This window comes from Halichoerus grypus, chromosome 3 (genome assembly GCF_964656455.1).
Source record: "Halichoerus grypus chromosome 3, mHalGry1.hap1.1, whole genome shotgun sequence".
In the NCBI taxonomy this organism is placed as follows: domain Eukaryota; kingdom Metazoa; phylum Chordata; class Mammalia; order Carnivora; family Phocidae; genus Halichoerus; species Halichoerus grypus.
Genome location: NC_135714.1, coordinates 35039081 through 35054010, shown reverse-complemented (window position 1 = coordinate 35054010; position 14930 = coordinate 35039081). Strand labels below are relative to the sequence as shown.

The 14930-nt window shown below is 39.7% G+C and overlaps 1 protein-coding gene across 6 annotated transcripts in view; it reads left to right on the top strand.

The window, feature by feature from the left end:
• The window catches only part of ATP8A1 (ATPase phospholipid transporting 8A1), a 219902-nt gene that overhangs the window by 45010 nt on the left and 159962 nt on the right, over nt 1-14930 (top strand). For all 6 annotated transcript variants that reach the window (XM_036076975.2, XM_036076977.2, XM_036076978.2 and 3 more), the window contains one exon: nt 14303-14343. In XM_036076975.2, coding sequence (XP_035932868.1) covers nt 14303-14343 — 41 coding nt within the window. The remainder of the gene's footprint in view (nt 1-14302; nt 14344-14930) is intronic.

The window sequence follows — 14930 nt, the reverse complement described above, 5'->3', positions numbered from 1 at the left end:
AACCCAAGGAGATTCCAACTTTTCTTGAGTATACTGAATAGCTGTTGAAGGTTTACAAGCCAAAAAGAGACAGGTTGACCATCCAGATTAAAGTTGGAGAACAGAGTGGAATGGAGTAAGAGGTTATAAGTAGCCTGGGGACAAAGGAACTCTAGGAATTTGGATGGGAAGAGGCAGCCATAGGAATTGAAAGGAGAAAAAATCCAGATGTTACTGGTACTGCTGTTTTGGACAATATGCAAAAATACATTTGCATTTGTTGCTGTGTGGCTTAGAATATTCAGTAACAGCTTTTGAACTAAAAATACATAACTGTTTTTCCAATACATAATGTATCTTGTAGCTATCTTGCAAGGGCTATCTTCAGGGACTAGCAGTTATTTATCTTCAAGCCTTGGCCCGAGAAATCAATATTGTATGATTGAAGAGCAACCATCATAAACTATGATGATTTTAGGCTACTATACCTTGTACTGATCGGTTCTTCAATTTTCCAGGAACTTACCTACTTCCCCAAATACTCACTTTTTTCTCCTTTTTAGAGAAAATATTCTTTCTTGGTTATCATTCTCGGTTCATCAGTTAATCCTGGATTAACAGGATTAGCTCTATGGCTAAAAATGAAGAAAAGGCAAGTGAGAGGGAAAGCTTCTATAGTATATAAAACTCATGTCAAAAATAAAACGTTAGGGCTTAATAGCTATAAAAGCCATTTAAATCAGCAGAAAACTTGAGAATTCTATATCCAAGAAATTCTGACTTTTAGTTTGATACTTAAGTCTATTTTCTGAGGGAATAGTATTTTTTTCTTTGCCTCGTTGAGTGTTGGTTGTCTTTTTGTTTTGCAGTTAATAGGAGATAACAGAAATGTTTGAGTAGGATACTGTTTGCTGTCAGATAACTGAAATTGCTTAATATGAAAGCCATCTGTTGTCAGTAGACCAGAATGAAATTCAATTTGCTTTCCTGAATTGAGGCAAGAATGGGTGTAGGAGTGGGAAGGGGGGTATTTTTGACAGATAATTTTTTGGCAGGCATTTGAAGTATTTAACTTAAATTTTCATTTTATAAATGTTTACCAAGACCATGTAATATGTGAGAGGATACCTTTCTGTCAGATTCAAATATTAATCCTCTTTCCTTACAGAAATGAATGTTTTGTCTCCTTATTTTACATCGAAGCACTAGAGTGACTTTTTTCTGTCATTCTGTAATGACTTCAAAAATACAAATTCATAATTTCATTTACAATGTTTTCATCCATTTGACTGTGGACTATCTGATGCCTCATTTTCATGAACTAATGAATCCAATCCAGATGAAGTGATAGATTTGGGACTTAACTCACGACTTCATAAACTTTACATTTTGAGCCTATCATCGATACTTATGGGAACAAGCCATTTCTTGTCCTAGAGATATAGAAGTTGCTTAGGTAGATGGGTCAGTGGGCTGGCAAATGTAAAATTGTAGGTTGCTCTCCGAGGACCTACCTGCTGAGGGAGAGCAGAGTAAATTGATGGTCAGAAGTCCAGGGAGTATGAGTGAGTCTTTGAGTATTGTGGTTCACTCCTCCCAATGAATTGTGATTGCTTCTCTGGGCTCCCATGTTTTTCTCATATGATGGTTTGCGTGTACTAGGTAGGTGATTGCTCATACTCATCTTGGTATTCCCCAAATCTCTTAGCCCAGTCGCCTGTATGGGTGAATGAATCACTCTCCATATAGATACTTGAGTACAGACAAAAAAGCAAGAAGAGACTAGAAATGAAAGGAGACTTTTTGAAAATTCATTATCTGCGGTGTAAACAAGACAAAAGGCAGTGTTTTCAAAACACTGTGTCTGAGACTGTTTTGCAAGCACTGATAAAATGCTAATGTGATGGAAGCTTTTGCTGTCTCTTTACCTTCTCTGTTGAAGTCATCATATCATCACTTTGCCTCCTATGAACACGGTACTGTGTCCACTTATCACTTCCATTACCCAAAGCTCCAGAGCACTGCCAAATTCAGAATGCCCTGGTTTTCTTTGCATCTAAACTTACCTTCATGTTCTCTGATTTCTTCCTCAGTATTTGAACTCAGAGTATTTGATATATCTCTCTCCATGTTTCTACACACACACTAGGGGCAGTCTCTCCCTGTTCTCCCTCATCTGGGTTGTTTTGCCAAATTTATCTCTGCAAGAATTTGTAAATTGTAAATTCATTATTATCATTGTAATATGTAAATTGAAGATAATCTCTGTCTGAATCTATGATAGTGGTTGAGCTAGTTCTCTTTTTAAATTATAAATATATATTTATATTTTTTTCATGAAGTGTGCTATTATGGCTAGTGTGCCACTATTTCAAGTGGAATGGTAGTTTCACATAAAATCACAATGCAGAGGCCTGGGAAAAGATGGGGCTCGGTGCAGACTATAAAAGATACTGAGGATCTTAAAAATTAAAGTTAAAAATGCCCCCTAATGGAATAGCTTTGCTTTTTTTTTAAAAAAAAATCCCAGGTTTGGATCTTCCCTGAAGGATCGTGTGTATACATTCCACCAGTGAGAATAGATGGGAGATAGCCTGTGGTTCCTGGCAGCCCATCAGTCACCTGATTTCATGCCATAGTTGAACGAGGGCCACCATTAATTACTAGTTAGATTGTTTCATACCTTGCTTTATTACATAGCAGACATCAGAGTAAGTTTTTAATAAAGCTGTTTTTCTCTGTTTTAATTGAGAAAAGGACAGCAGCAACGAAACATGTACCTAAAAATACCAGATCTCATCTTTAGCTCTGTCTTCCGGCGCTGGAGCTACCTCAGCCTTCTTGGAAGTGGAAGTGAAGGGGTGGCCACTGATAGCCAGGAAGGAGGCTGCTTCCCTGCGGGGCACATGGTTACCTCTCTCCCATGAGAAACCAGTTCGCCCTTAAAGCCCTTTGTGAGAGGTGTAGAGTTGGCCTGGGTGGACTGTTTCAGGACGGTAAGCCTGAAACGACCTATCAAAGGCTGAATCCTTCTGGAGGACTTCATTCCATGCTAAGGGACGTAGGATAGCACGTTTCCTGTGTATTGAAAAAGCCAGGGCACTGCCTGTGTGTCTCCCTAGAGGTATCCCCGCATCGGATCCACCCTGTAGGCCTGAACAGGTGCTCTGCCACATGGGCGTCATCACATAGCTCTTAGGGAGTACTGTTTCCATGATCTTAAACGTTAGGCTTAAGAATTGAGCACCTGTATGGCCTAAATCATGTTTTTAGACACTTATAAGATTGTTAATGTTTTCAAATTATTGCAAAGATCTTAGGGTTGTATAAATTTAACTGGTTTGGTATTTTCAACAGTAGCTCTGGACGGAGCCCGCATTTATTTGAGGGGAAATCGAAGCCCAGATTGTCTTTCATTTGTCCCATGAATAAAAGTTGCACAGTGAGGAGCAGAAACCCACTGAGGAAATTTAGGGCCATTGTTAAAGTAAGAAAGGAAAAACAGGTGTGACTCTGAGCATTAGCTATTTCACTTAAGTCCTCACTGAACATCTACCTTGTGGAAGACCCAGTACAGAAAACGCAGAAAGAAACCAGGCTGCATTCTTTTCCTCCATGAAATTAGGATCTGGCAGAGAGAGAAGATGCTCACTAATACTATGTTGCAGGATAGAACGGCTAGAAGGGGCCAAACAAGAGAGGTAGGAATTCCAAAATGTCCTTTTCGAGGTTCATGAAGGATGAGTGGGCTTTTCAGTAAATAGAGCTATTGGGATGGTAGCAGTGGGTGATTCAGGAGGAGGTGAGAAGGCATGAAATGTATCCCGGGAATAGCAAATAGTCTATTTTGGCCAGAATGTAAAATACCTGTCACGGAGCAATGGAAGCAGGGATAGGAAGGCAAGTTAGGGTCCTTTTTTGGAGGCTTTTGAAAACCAGAGTAGAGAAGTTGGAAGGAATTAGTGAAGAGTGTGGCTGTGTTCCTAGTTGTACTTCTGAAAGAAGAATTTGACAGCTGTGTGGAGAGGGGGAGTTGTGAGGAGCAGAGAGAGTGACTTTTGATTAACCAGGGAGGGGGGCTAGAGCAGTGATGATGGGCAGGCAAAGGAAAATGCACAGCAGACAGATCCAACTGGACTCGGCAAAGGAGAGGGAATCTCGTCAAGCACCAAATGCTGCCAAGTTAGACTGGGACACCCACTATGTCCAGCATTTAAGAAGTCACGATTCTTCACAGGAGCTCCAGCTCTAAGCGACAGAGCCCCAGCAGAGCCGTGGGAACCAAAGCCCGGTTTCAAGAATTGTGGAATGACTGATTGCTGAGGCAGTGCAGGGAGATCTTTCCTTCAAGGAATTGTTTGATTCAGTGAAGAAAAAAGCGAATGATTCATGACTCTGGGAGCAGGACTGAGGAAAAACATTTTGAGAAAAGGGGATTGCTGACCCTTGTGCTCTGATCATGTCATCTCACCCATATTTTTGTTTTTATAAGTCACTCATTCAAAAAACAGCTTCCTGGACACACCCATAGAGTTTCTACAGGCCTCCCCAGGGCCCCAGGATTTCATTCTTTTTATTTTTTTTAAGATTTTCTTTATTTGAGAGAGAGCAAGAGAGAGAATGCAAGAGTGGGGGGCCGGCGGGGGGGGGGCGCAGAGGGAAAGGGAGAAGCAGACTCCCCACTGAGTGGGGAGCCAGACATGGGGCTCGATCCCAGGACCCCAGGATCATGACCAGAGCCAAAGGTAGATGCTTAACTGACTGAGCCACCCAGGCGCCCTGTCAGAAGTTCATTCTTAGGAAACTCTCAGTGACGCAGATGCTTCTAGTGAGGCTGGCGCATTGTTAAAAGTTTCATAAATGAGGTGATAGAAGTAGTATCAACTAATTGAAAGGCCATATATAGAATATGGACAAGAGCGGAATTCAGAAATTTCCATCCTTCTTTTTCGTTGGTAGACTCTAAGCAGATCATCGTTTGACTTGACTTTTATTTATTTTTTTTATTATGTTAGTCACCATACAGTGCATCATTAGTTTTTGATGTCGTGTTCCATGATTCATTGTTTGCATATAACACCCAGTGCATAACTTGACTTTTATATGTAAATTCACGGAGGAGAGTTTTGTGCAACCTCAGTGTTTGCCACAAAAGGTTTCTGCCTTACAATTCTCTATAGGATGCAAGGGTCTACATAGTGAATGAATTGATGCTTTAATATGGGTATGATGGTTTTCTTTCTTTGTCAAGTTCAAAGCCATGGTCTCAGCTCTGCCCTGTCCTTCTCAATGCACTAAAGCTCCCCTTCAATGCTTACAACCAGGTAGGAACTGGAGTGTACCACCTTTGCTGTGGTTTCTCTGTCCTCTGTGACATCGGGAGTGCCCATCATCCTTTTGGATAACTTGCCTCTTGTTACCCACTTCAAGAAGTGGCATGCTTGCCCAGGAATGGCACCCCAGTGATTCTTTCAGTAATAGCCCCATGGTGGACTGTTTGATTCGCAGTGGTGACAGCTTCTCTCTGAGAAGCCGGTATTAGATTCTAAGTGAGCACCTGGCCCTGTGCAACGTTTGATTGAGTCCTGAGAGACTGCCAGTTTCTCCAGGGCCTTTGATTAGGGAACTCCCAAGGGACTCTAACAGAATGTTTTCATTTCAAAAAAGAAACCCATTACAACAAAGCTGTTAAGTATATCCTGCTAAGTAAAAACAGGTGACATTTGAAGTATTTGTTCAAAGTCTGAGCTCTCCTCTGCATAGTCAGACTAATTAGCTGGGTGAAAACTGTACCAGGTGTGTTTGGCTGGAATAGCAGACAGAGGAGTTTTGCATTTAAAAGAAAGAGCTGCTAAAGCACCAAAGGACAGGCCGTTCTCATAATTCTGCCATAGCTCACTCTCAGTCCCCTCCACCAGGCATCCCTAATCATCTTTACGGCACACGGCTTGAACTCTGATAGTCTACAGGTGTGAAATAGGTGTACTTTTGGCCCAAGAAAGCTAAAAGCTCAGAAAACGACCCAGCATAATTTCTCGCTTCCTCTCAACCTGGTTGGAGCTGGGTCAGAGGAGGTCAGTTATTAAAAATAACTGGGTTGCTATTTTAGTCACCAGCATAATACATGTGATACGGCTTATTTTAATTGTTGTATGGCTGGATGTTTAGGAACCATTTCCGAAGTAAAGACAACTGTGAGTTATGTGATTGACTTTTATCCTTGGCCAGTATTCAAGCCTTGATTTTGTACACAGAAACCTTTATATGTTGTGAGCTGATTTTTAACTTCACCAGAATTCTGTTATTTCCTATATCCTAAGATGGGTCTAGCCTCCAGTTTGAAGAAGCCATGCGCTTCCAGTCTTTATTTCTGGGTTCTTGTTTTATATTTCAAGACAAAGGAAAGGAGGTAGAAGAGGATAAAAACCTATTCTCAGTTCTTACGAGCCTCAGGTGATGCTGATGCTGAGGTCCCTGGACCACCAGTTGAGCAGTGAGAGTCTGTGGTGTATTCAAAGAAAGGTTACTGTTAATTGGTTAGGATCCTAACTCAGTGTAGAGACATAGAGGTAATTTACACTTTAATTAGTCCAGGCCACTGTAACCTTTGGAATAAATCAATACCCATTGATGGATGAAAGTCAAATGACTGATAACAATTTGTGCTTTGGGTTTATAGTCCGTGGAACTTCATACATTGCTAGTGAGAGTATGGACTGCAGGTGGTTCTTAGGGAAGTAATCTGGTTATATCTGATAAAAGTTCAAATACAAATGCCCTAGAGCCAGCAATGCCCCTTTTAGGATCCTGTCCTATAGAATACAGTCATATAAATATATTCCAGTGTTGTTTGAGGTGGGAGAAAAAAAATGGAAGTCAGAATTCCCATTAATCGGAAGATAGTTGAATACGTTATGATATAGCTTTTGTGTAAAACAGTTGTTTCACAGCTGGACTGGAATAGCTCTGTGCTTATCTCTGGGACACCTGGCCAAGAGCAGAATAAGATGGACTAGCTGGTGATTTATAATGTACTGAAAAGGGTTTGAAACTCCGCTGGTGGCACCCGAGACCAGCTTCTCTACTTAGTTTAAGGATGTGTATAGATTGATGGCTTACTTGGTGTAACTGTTATATAGTCTGCCTTGGCTAATTGGGGCTATAAAAGACCCCTTGGAAACTTTTCCCCAGGCTTCCTTGAAATTAGGATTTATCGTACATACGGTGGAGATTCAAAATACACATCCTAGGTGAATGGGATGAAATTCCTGGGGAACAGTCCTGGGGAAATGTGCCTGGAAGTTTCTCAGACCCCTGTGCTTTCCTTTTCCTGCTGTATTATATCCTCTACTTTGATGAAGCTTTTTGTGGATGTATCCTATAGAGTCTTATGAAACTGTTCAGTTATCTGACTCATTGTAATGGATGGTCTATATAGTGGGTGGTTTTTCAAAAATGGGTCATCTCTGCTTTGTCCTGAAAGCATCTATGACATGTTAAGAGGAAAACCAAGCTGTCGAGAAGTAAATTTTTAGAGGAAAGAAAACAAAAGTCTGTATGTTCATGTTTGTCTAGAGAAAGGTATGTGAGGACACATCAGTTAGTATTCCTTACATTAAGAAGGTGCCATGAGGGGCTCCTGGGTGCCTCAGTCGGTTGAACATCTGACTTCAGCTCAGGTCATGATCTCAGGGTCCTGGGATCGAGCCCTGTGTTGGGTTCACCACTGAGTGGGGAGTCTGCTTCTCCCTCTCCTTCTGCCCCTCCCCCTGCTCATGCTCTCTCTCTCAAATAAATAAATAAAATCTTTTTTTAAAAAAAAAGTGACAGGAGATGAGAGGATGTCAGCTTTCCTGTTATATAGCTCTATTTGGCTTGTTACAAACATGCATTGACTTTGTTTTTGATAGAAAACATTGTCCACTATTATGTATTTAAAGGTTTCTTAGGGGCACCTGGTGGCTCAGTCATGTGTCAGACTCATGATTTAGCTCAGGTCGTGATCTCAGGGTCCTGAGATTAAGCCCCACCTCTGGTTCAGGGCTCAGCATGTAGTCTGCTTGAGATTCTCTCTGTCCCTCTCCCTCCGCTCCTCCCCTTGCTCACGCGCACTCTAAATAAAAAAATAAAATCTCTAAAAAAATAATAAAAAATAAAAGTTTCTTCGCCCTGTAAATTTTTGCAGCAAGCCACATTTCCCATGGATCGCCTCAACAGTGAATTTTCAGGAAATGTTTGGGTGGAGGCAGAGAGCCCCTAGGAGATAATATAGGAGGGTGGGTGAATTGAGAGAGAGGGAAGTGCAGGAAGGTCAGTTAGGGGAAGGAGGTAGATCGGTTCAAATGTGCAGAAAGAAGAGATCGGGGCTCCTGGGTGGCTCAGTTGGCTAAGCATCCTAGGATCAAGCCCCACATCAGGCTCCCTGCGCCCCTGCCTGCTTCTCCCTCTGCTGCCGCTCTGCCTACTTGTGCACGCGCGCAGGCACGCTCTCTGTCTGTCAAATAAGTAAATAAAATCTTAAAAAAAAAAAGTGATGGGAGCAAAGTTGAGGGGAAAGGAGCAGCAGGGAGGGAGAATGGAGACATGAAGCAGATTTGAAGGATTGTTTTCCATGGTTCTGCGAAAAGTACCACAGGTTTCCACCCTTGTTAGTGGAGCGAGGACTCCCTGGTGTGCTCTGCTGAGTTTGGGAAGCCTGTTATGACACTTCCATCTTGTTCAGGGAAACCCAGTAGAGTGGTTCGGGCTATTTTTAGATGTGAACTAACAAACAGCTGCAAAGTGGCAGCATTTCAAGGAGGGCTAGTTTATTATTTTTTTAAGATTGATTTATTTATCTTAGCGTAAGTGGAGAGAGGAGCAGAGAGAGAGAATCCTCGAGCAGACTCCCCCGCTGAGTGCAGAGACCATGGGGTGCGGGGCTCGGTCCCAGGACCCTGAGATCATGACCTGAGCTGAGAACAGGAGGCTGGAGCTTGACTGACTGAGCCACCCAGGTGCCCCTAGGAGAGCTAGTGAGATTACAGATCTAGAAGAGGTGGCCTGGAGCTGACATCATAGGACATTCATGTTAGTGCGTCCGATGGTTATATAAACATTTCTAACTGCTCCCACTGGAATCATTTTAGGAACTTACAAAACTGAGAAGTCTATTTTTAAGCAAATGTTTAAGTAGTTCATTGGCATCTTTTTATGTAGCTGTTTTTATTGAGTTATAATTCACTTGCTATAAAGTCATTATTTTCAAGTATACATTTCAATGTTTTTTTGTGTATTCAAAGTTATAGACCCATCACCACTGATTCCAGAATATTTTCATCAACCCAAAGAGACCCATATATGTAAGCATTCAGTCCCCACACCCCTCTTCCATGAGCCCCTGACATCCATTAATCTACATTCTGTATCTATGGATTTGTCTACTCTGGATATTTTATACAAATGGGATCACATGATGTGTGGCCTTTTTTGTCTGGTTCTTTTCACTTAACAAACTTCAGGATTCATTCATGTTGTAGCATGTATCAGCATTTCATTCCTTTTTATGACTGAATAATATTCCATCATTTGGATGTACCTCATTTTATTTAACCATTCATTAATTGATGGAATTTGGGTGGTTTCTACTTTTTGGCTATTGTGAATAATGCTACAATAAATACTTGTGTACAAGTTCTCCTGTGAACATATGTTTTTGGTTCTCTTGGATATATACTTAGTTGTGGAATTTCTGGGTCATGGTAGCTCGGTGCTTAACTTTTTGAGGAATTGCCAACGTGTTTTTCTATATAGCTATTTTTTTAAAACATTGTGTGTATGTTGTTCTTAACATGGGACCTACTGGGAGGCAGGGTTGTATCTTGAGTAAATCTTTGTAACTGTTCTTGTGGCTTCATATGGTCCCAAACACACCATTGGATCCAGCTTTTCATCCAGCAAGAATTCACTGAGCATCTTTGCATCACTGTGTTGTAATACTGGGAACTGAGCAGTGAACAGAATAGAGAATGTTCCCATTGTCACAGATCTTACAGTCTGGGCCAGAAGATGGCCCTTACATAAATCGTCTCTCAACTAAATATATAGTAAAACTGCCTTAAGTGCTCTGAAGGAAAAAGTGCAGGAAGCTTATTTAGACTTGAGGGTAGTGGGAAAGGAGTGGGCTCCACTAAATGTCCCCTGAAAGCTGAAGATCCAGAGTTTATGTAGGAGTTATCTAGGTGAGGGTGGAAGGAAAGAGTGTTCCAGTCATGGAAACGTGCAGAGGATTTTGAGGCAGGAAAGAGCATGTTGCTTTCACACAGAAGGCATGGGGAGGAGGCAGAGGCAGAGGCAGGAGGTGATAGTAGAGAGTAGGCAGGAGCTGCTAATCAAGGACCTTCTAGATGCTTGGATTTATTTTATGAGCCAAGAGGAGACAGTTGAAGAGTTTTGAGCAAGGGATGACCTAATCTTGCATACGTGTGTGTATGTGTGTAAGGATATGTGGATTGATACATATATGTAAAATCATTATATATAGTCCCTATAGCTATACTGTAGAAATTAATGTGAAAGAGATCAAGAGTGAATGTGAGAAACTAGTCGTCAGGCTAGCTAGGACATGATGGTTGCTTGAAGTAGAAGTGCTGGTATTGGTGATGGTGGAGAAGATACAATTTGGCAGAATTTGAGATGCTTGGGGCATAAAATCAACAGGACATTCTTAGTAGTAAAAATTATTCCTGATTTTCTGGGGCACCTGGGTGGCTCAGTCAGTTAAGCATCTGCCTTTGGCTCAGGTCATGATCCCAGGGTCCTGGGATCGAGCCCCGCATCAGGCTCCCTGCTCAGTGGGGAGTCTGCTTCTCTCTCCCTCTGCTCTTCCCCCTGCTCATGTTTTCTCTCTCTGTCTCTCAAAAAAATAAAATCTTTAAAAAATTGTTCCTGATTTTCAAAAAAAATTTTTTTGCAGAAGAGTGTAAAAAGTAAAGAGATTAAGAGTGAGGCAGATGAGCATAATAAAGCCACTCCAAATCACAATACAGCATCGTTAATGAGAGGAATTTAAGTTTCTTAGGAAGTATATTGCTACAAAAACAAGAAAACCCTACCCAAACTAATAAATGAATTTTAAAAAATTATAAGATGACAAGGTCATTGTATGAAAGTTTAATCCATTTCTATATACTACCAATAACCAGTGGGGAATGGAGTAAAAATACCACTTAAAATATAAGAAAAAGTTATCAAATATCAATAAATAAATCTAATGAAAGACCCATCCACTGTAAATGGGAATCTGAAAGTTTTGAGAGAAAGTTAAACATATATCTGAGAGAAGTTAATGAAGATGTAAATAAATACAGAGATACAGCTTGTCCATGAATTGACTCACCCCAAATCAAAATCCCAAGTCACAAAAATTAATGATTTGACTCTAAAATTTATATGGAAATGCAAAGAACTTAGAATAGCCAAAACAGTATTTAAAAAGTACGAAGTGGGGGCGCCTGGGTGGCTCAGTCGTTAAGCGTCTGCCTTCAGCTCGGGTCATGATCCCAGGGTCCTGGGATCGAGCCCTGCATCGGGCTCCCTGCTCCGCGGGAAGCCTGCTTCTCCCTCTCCCACTCCCCCTGCTTGTGTTGCCTCTCTTGCTGTGTGTCTCTCTGTCATATAAATAAAATCTTTAAAAAAAATAAAAAATAAAAAAATAAAAAATAAAAAGTACGAAGTGGAGGACTTACCTAATTTCAAAACTTACCATAAAGTTAGAATAATCAAGATGGTGTATATTGATGTGACAATATGCAAAGTGATCAATAAAATAAATACAGAGTCTAGAAATGTATTTACTATAGCACCATGTTAATTTAATTGAGAAAAGTCAAGTCTTTTTTTTTTTTTTTTTTTTTTACTTTAAGGAGAAATATGTGTATTTTTTTCCCTCAAATTTTTATTTAAATTCCAGTTAACATACAGTGTAATATTAGCTTCAGGTGTAGAATTTAGTGATTCATCACTTACAGACAGAATCTCAGATACATACTGTATGAGTCAGTGTATATGAAATGCAAGACTAATCTATGGTGACTAATTTATATTTGCCTCTGAGGATGGAGGGATGGATTTTAAAGGAGCATGAGGGATCTTTCTGGAATTCTATATCTTGTTGTGAGTGGTGGAGTCACAAGTGTTTACAATTTTCAGAACTCACTGGACAAAACATTTAAGATCTGTACCATTTGTTATGCCTCAATTAACAAAAGAAAACCTGGGAAGCGTGAGCCAGACAGTTGCCCTAAATAAGGGAAGCAGGCTGGGAGTGAAGCAGCAGGAAACCATGAATGTGGTGATAAAACAGTGAGCCCCCTGGAAAGAGGTGGCCACCCCTCTCTGCTCCAAGCACAGGCGGGAATTGACTGACCTTCTGAGCTTTCCGGATAAGCTGACGTCTTCGTTTTCATGCCAAATCTCAGTTGTAGAAATAGTGGACACTGAGTTTTTAAAAACTTAAGTGTTGCAATTGGGGGGAGTGTTAACTAATACGAGATAGAATCAGAAGAAAATAAATGGCAGTGAAGGGCTGTAGCTACTATTGAACAGTATTCTTCTAATTTAAAGTACTGCAAAGTTTAGCACCATTATTTACAGCATCTGTTCATCTTGGTTATGGTCAATCAGAGCAGCCCTTGGCTAGCTGTCTTTGTTGAGTACTTACTATATTATAGCTACTGGGGTAAGCCATTAAAGGGCAGAGTGCTCTCATTTATTCTTTATAAGAGCTACTTTTGAGGAAGACACTGCTAAGCGGTGACAGACGACATCTAAACCCAGGGCTTTTTACTCTTTTCTCATGCCCTGACCCTCTCATGCTCAGGGAACAACATCAAAGAGCAGGTTTATTCCTGGGATCATTTGGTAAACTCTGCAGGGATTAGAGTTTTGTGTATTAGAATATACTGGTCACTTTTGGATGCCTATGGTTCCAATCCTTGACCCATAACTGTATGATTATACAATTACTGTAAAAATTGTAAACTTTAAAGTAAAAGTTATAGGTAGAGATATTGTATTGGAACTATTTTAGTGTTAGCGCTCCAACTTGGAATTATTCTTTTTTTTAACTTAATGAAGTTGATTCACCAAAACTCACTGTAGGATAGTCATTGTTGCACTTATTCATTTGGTTAACAAGCACTGGAGTGTATTCGGTGCTAGGAGTTTTGATATGGAGGTTCTTTGGGAAAATGAATAAGACACAGCCCTGTGTTCAAGAATTTCAAAACAAAAAGATTGCATTTACATTAAAATAATTTATAATACTGACCACAAGACCAGTTGGTATGTCATTAATGTTAGATTTGCTATTTAACATTTTGGAGATAATTATCATTGTAATTTACTTCGGAGGGCTCAGGCTTCAACTTTTCTAATATCAAAAGAAACTGAACCTAATGTTTTATACCTATAAATTATTCATCCTGCAAATATTTACTGAGTAGCTACTTTGTGCCAGGGACCATGCTGTTTCCAGAGCAAATACTAGCTTTGCCCCGATGAAATTTACTGTCAGGATAATTTGTAGACCAAACTTGACTTATTCCTTTTCTTAAGTACTAAGTGCTGTGCTTTCTACCTCACGTTATTGTCTTTACTGTTTATTTTATCTTTTAGCGTCTATTGGTATATTCAGTATTATGCCACAGACCCCTAGTAGGGAAGGGAAAAAAGGTGGACTGAGCAACTCTGCTGCTGTGACACAGTAATGAAACCCTAATAAAAGACCCCTGTATCATAATTTAATAGTAATCCTCTTCTTTCATTTCTTCTCCGTAAACCGAATATGGAAACTTCTGCAATTTTGCATTATTCTAAAACTAAAGGTGCAGATTCCTTATCTGTTTATGTGTTGTTACTACTAACCAATTTGAAATCTATTTCTCCTGTGCTTGTAAATCCTTTTTTTTTTTTTTAAACATTGCTACTGTTATGGCTTCTGAGATGTTTTTTAAGCTTGTCACTTCCTTTTCACATCATTTTTGTGGCTTTCTTCTCCAGCTGTGGCCTGTAATTCTTCTATGTACTGAAGAAAGCCCTTGTAGCACCAATGAGATTACCCTCTGTTCGTAATGTTTCACTGTGGGATCTAAAATGTGCATAGGTTGTTTCTAATTCTTTGTATAATTTTATACATCTTTGCAGTCATAATTAATTTTTAAACCTGTAAAAATTGCTGCTAGTTAATTTTTTTGAGGCTATCCACTTAAAATGATCGTTTCCTCAGAAGCAGGCTTTTGGGAAGTAGTAAAAATGTTAAAAATGTCACCTTTTCTCTTTCCAGTTTTGAGAAATGGTGCTTGGGAAATTGTGCACTGGGAAAAGGTATGCATTGATTTTTATTTTGTTCCAGAAGAATTGCATAGATGTGTACTCTAATAGATGTAATTTTTGTATATAATATAAACAAATGTCAATTCTAATATGAAAGCTATTTAGTAATTAATGTTGTAAACATACATGGATTCCAATTAGTCACTTCCATTTAATAATTCTGCAATTTACTAGAAAGACTTAAAAAGTACTATTTGGAACTCTTTGTTTTTCATAGTATAATTTTGAGTATTGTTTTCATTTAACCATGAACTGTTTTGTGTTGAAACTTTTTGCTTTAATCATCTACTGTCCAAGTAAAAATAAAAATCAGAGTTCTAATATTTCATTTGCAAATTTGATTTCAAATTCATGTATTATGACTACACCCTGCTAATTCCTTTAAAAAAAAAAAAAGCTTACTAACTAAACATCATTTTCTAATGAGCGGGGAAATCATTTTCATAATATCGAGAGATTAATATGCTCACAGGATGTGTAACGTGGTTAGTGAGCTGAGTCATAATTTCACAAGTGTTATCTAGGTGCTTTCCAGACCTCAGTTTCAAAAGGTAAGCAATTGTTACTAGTTCTCCCTT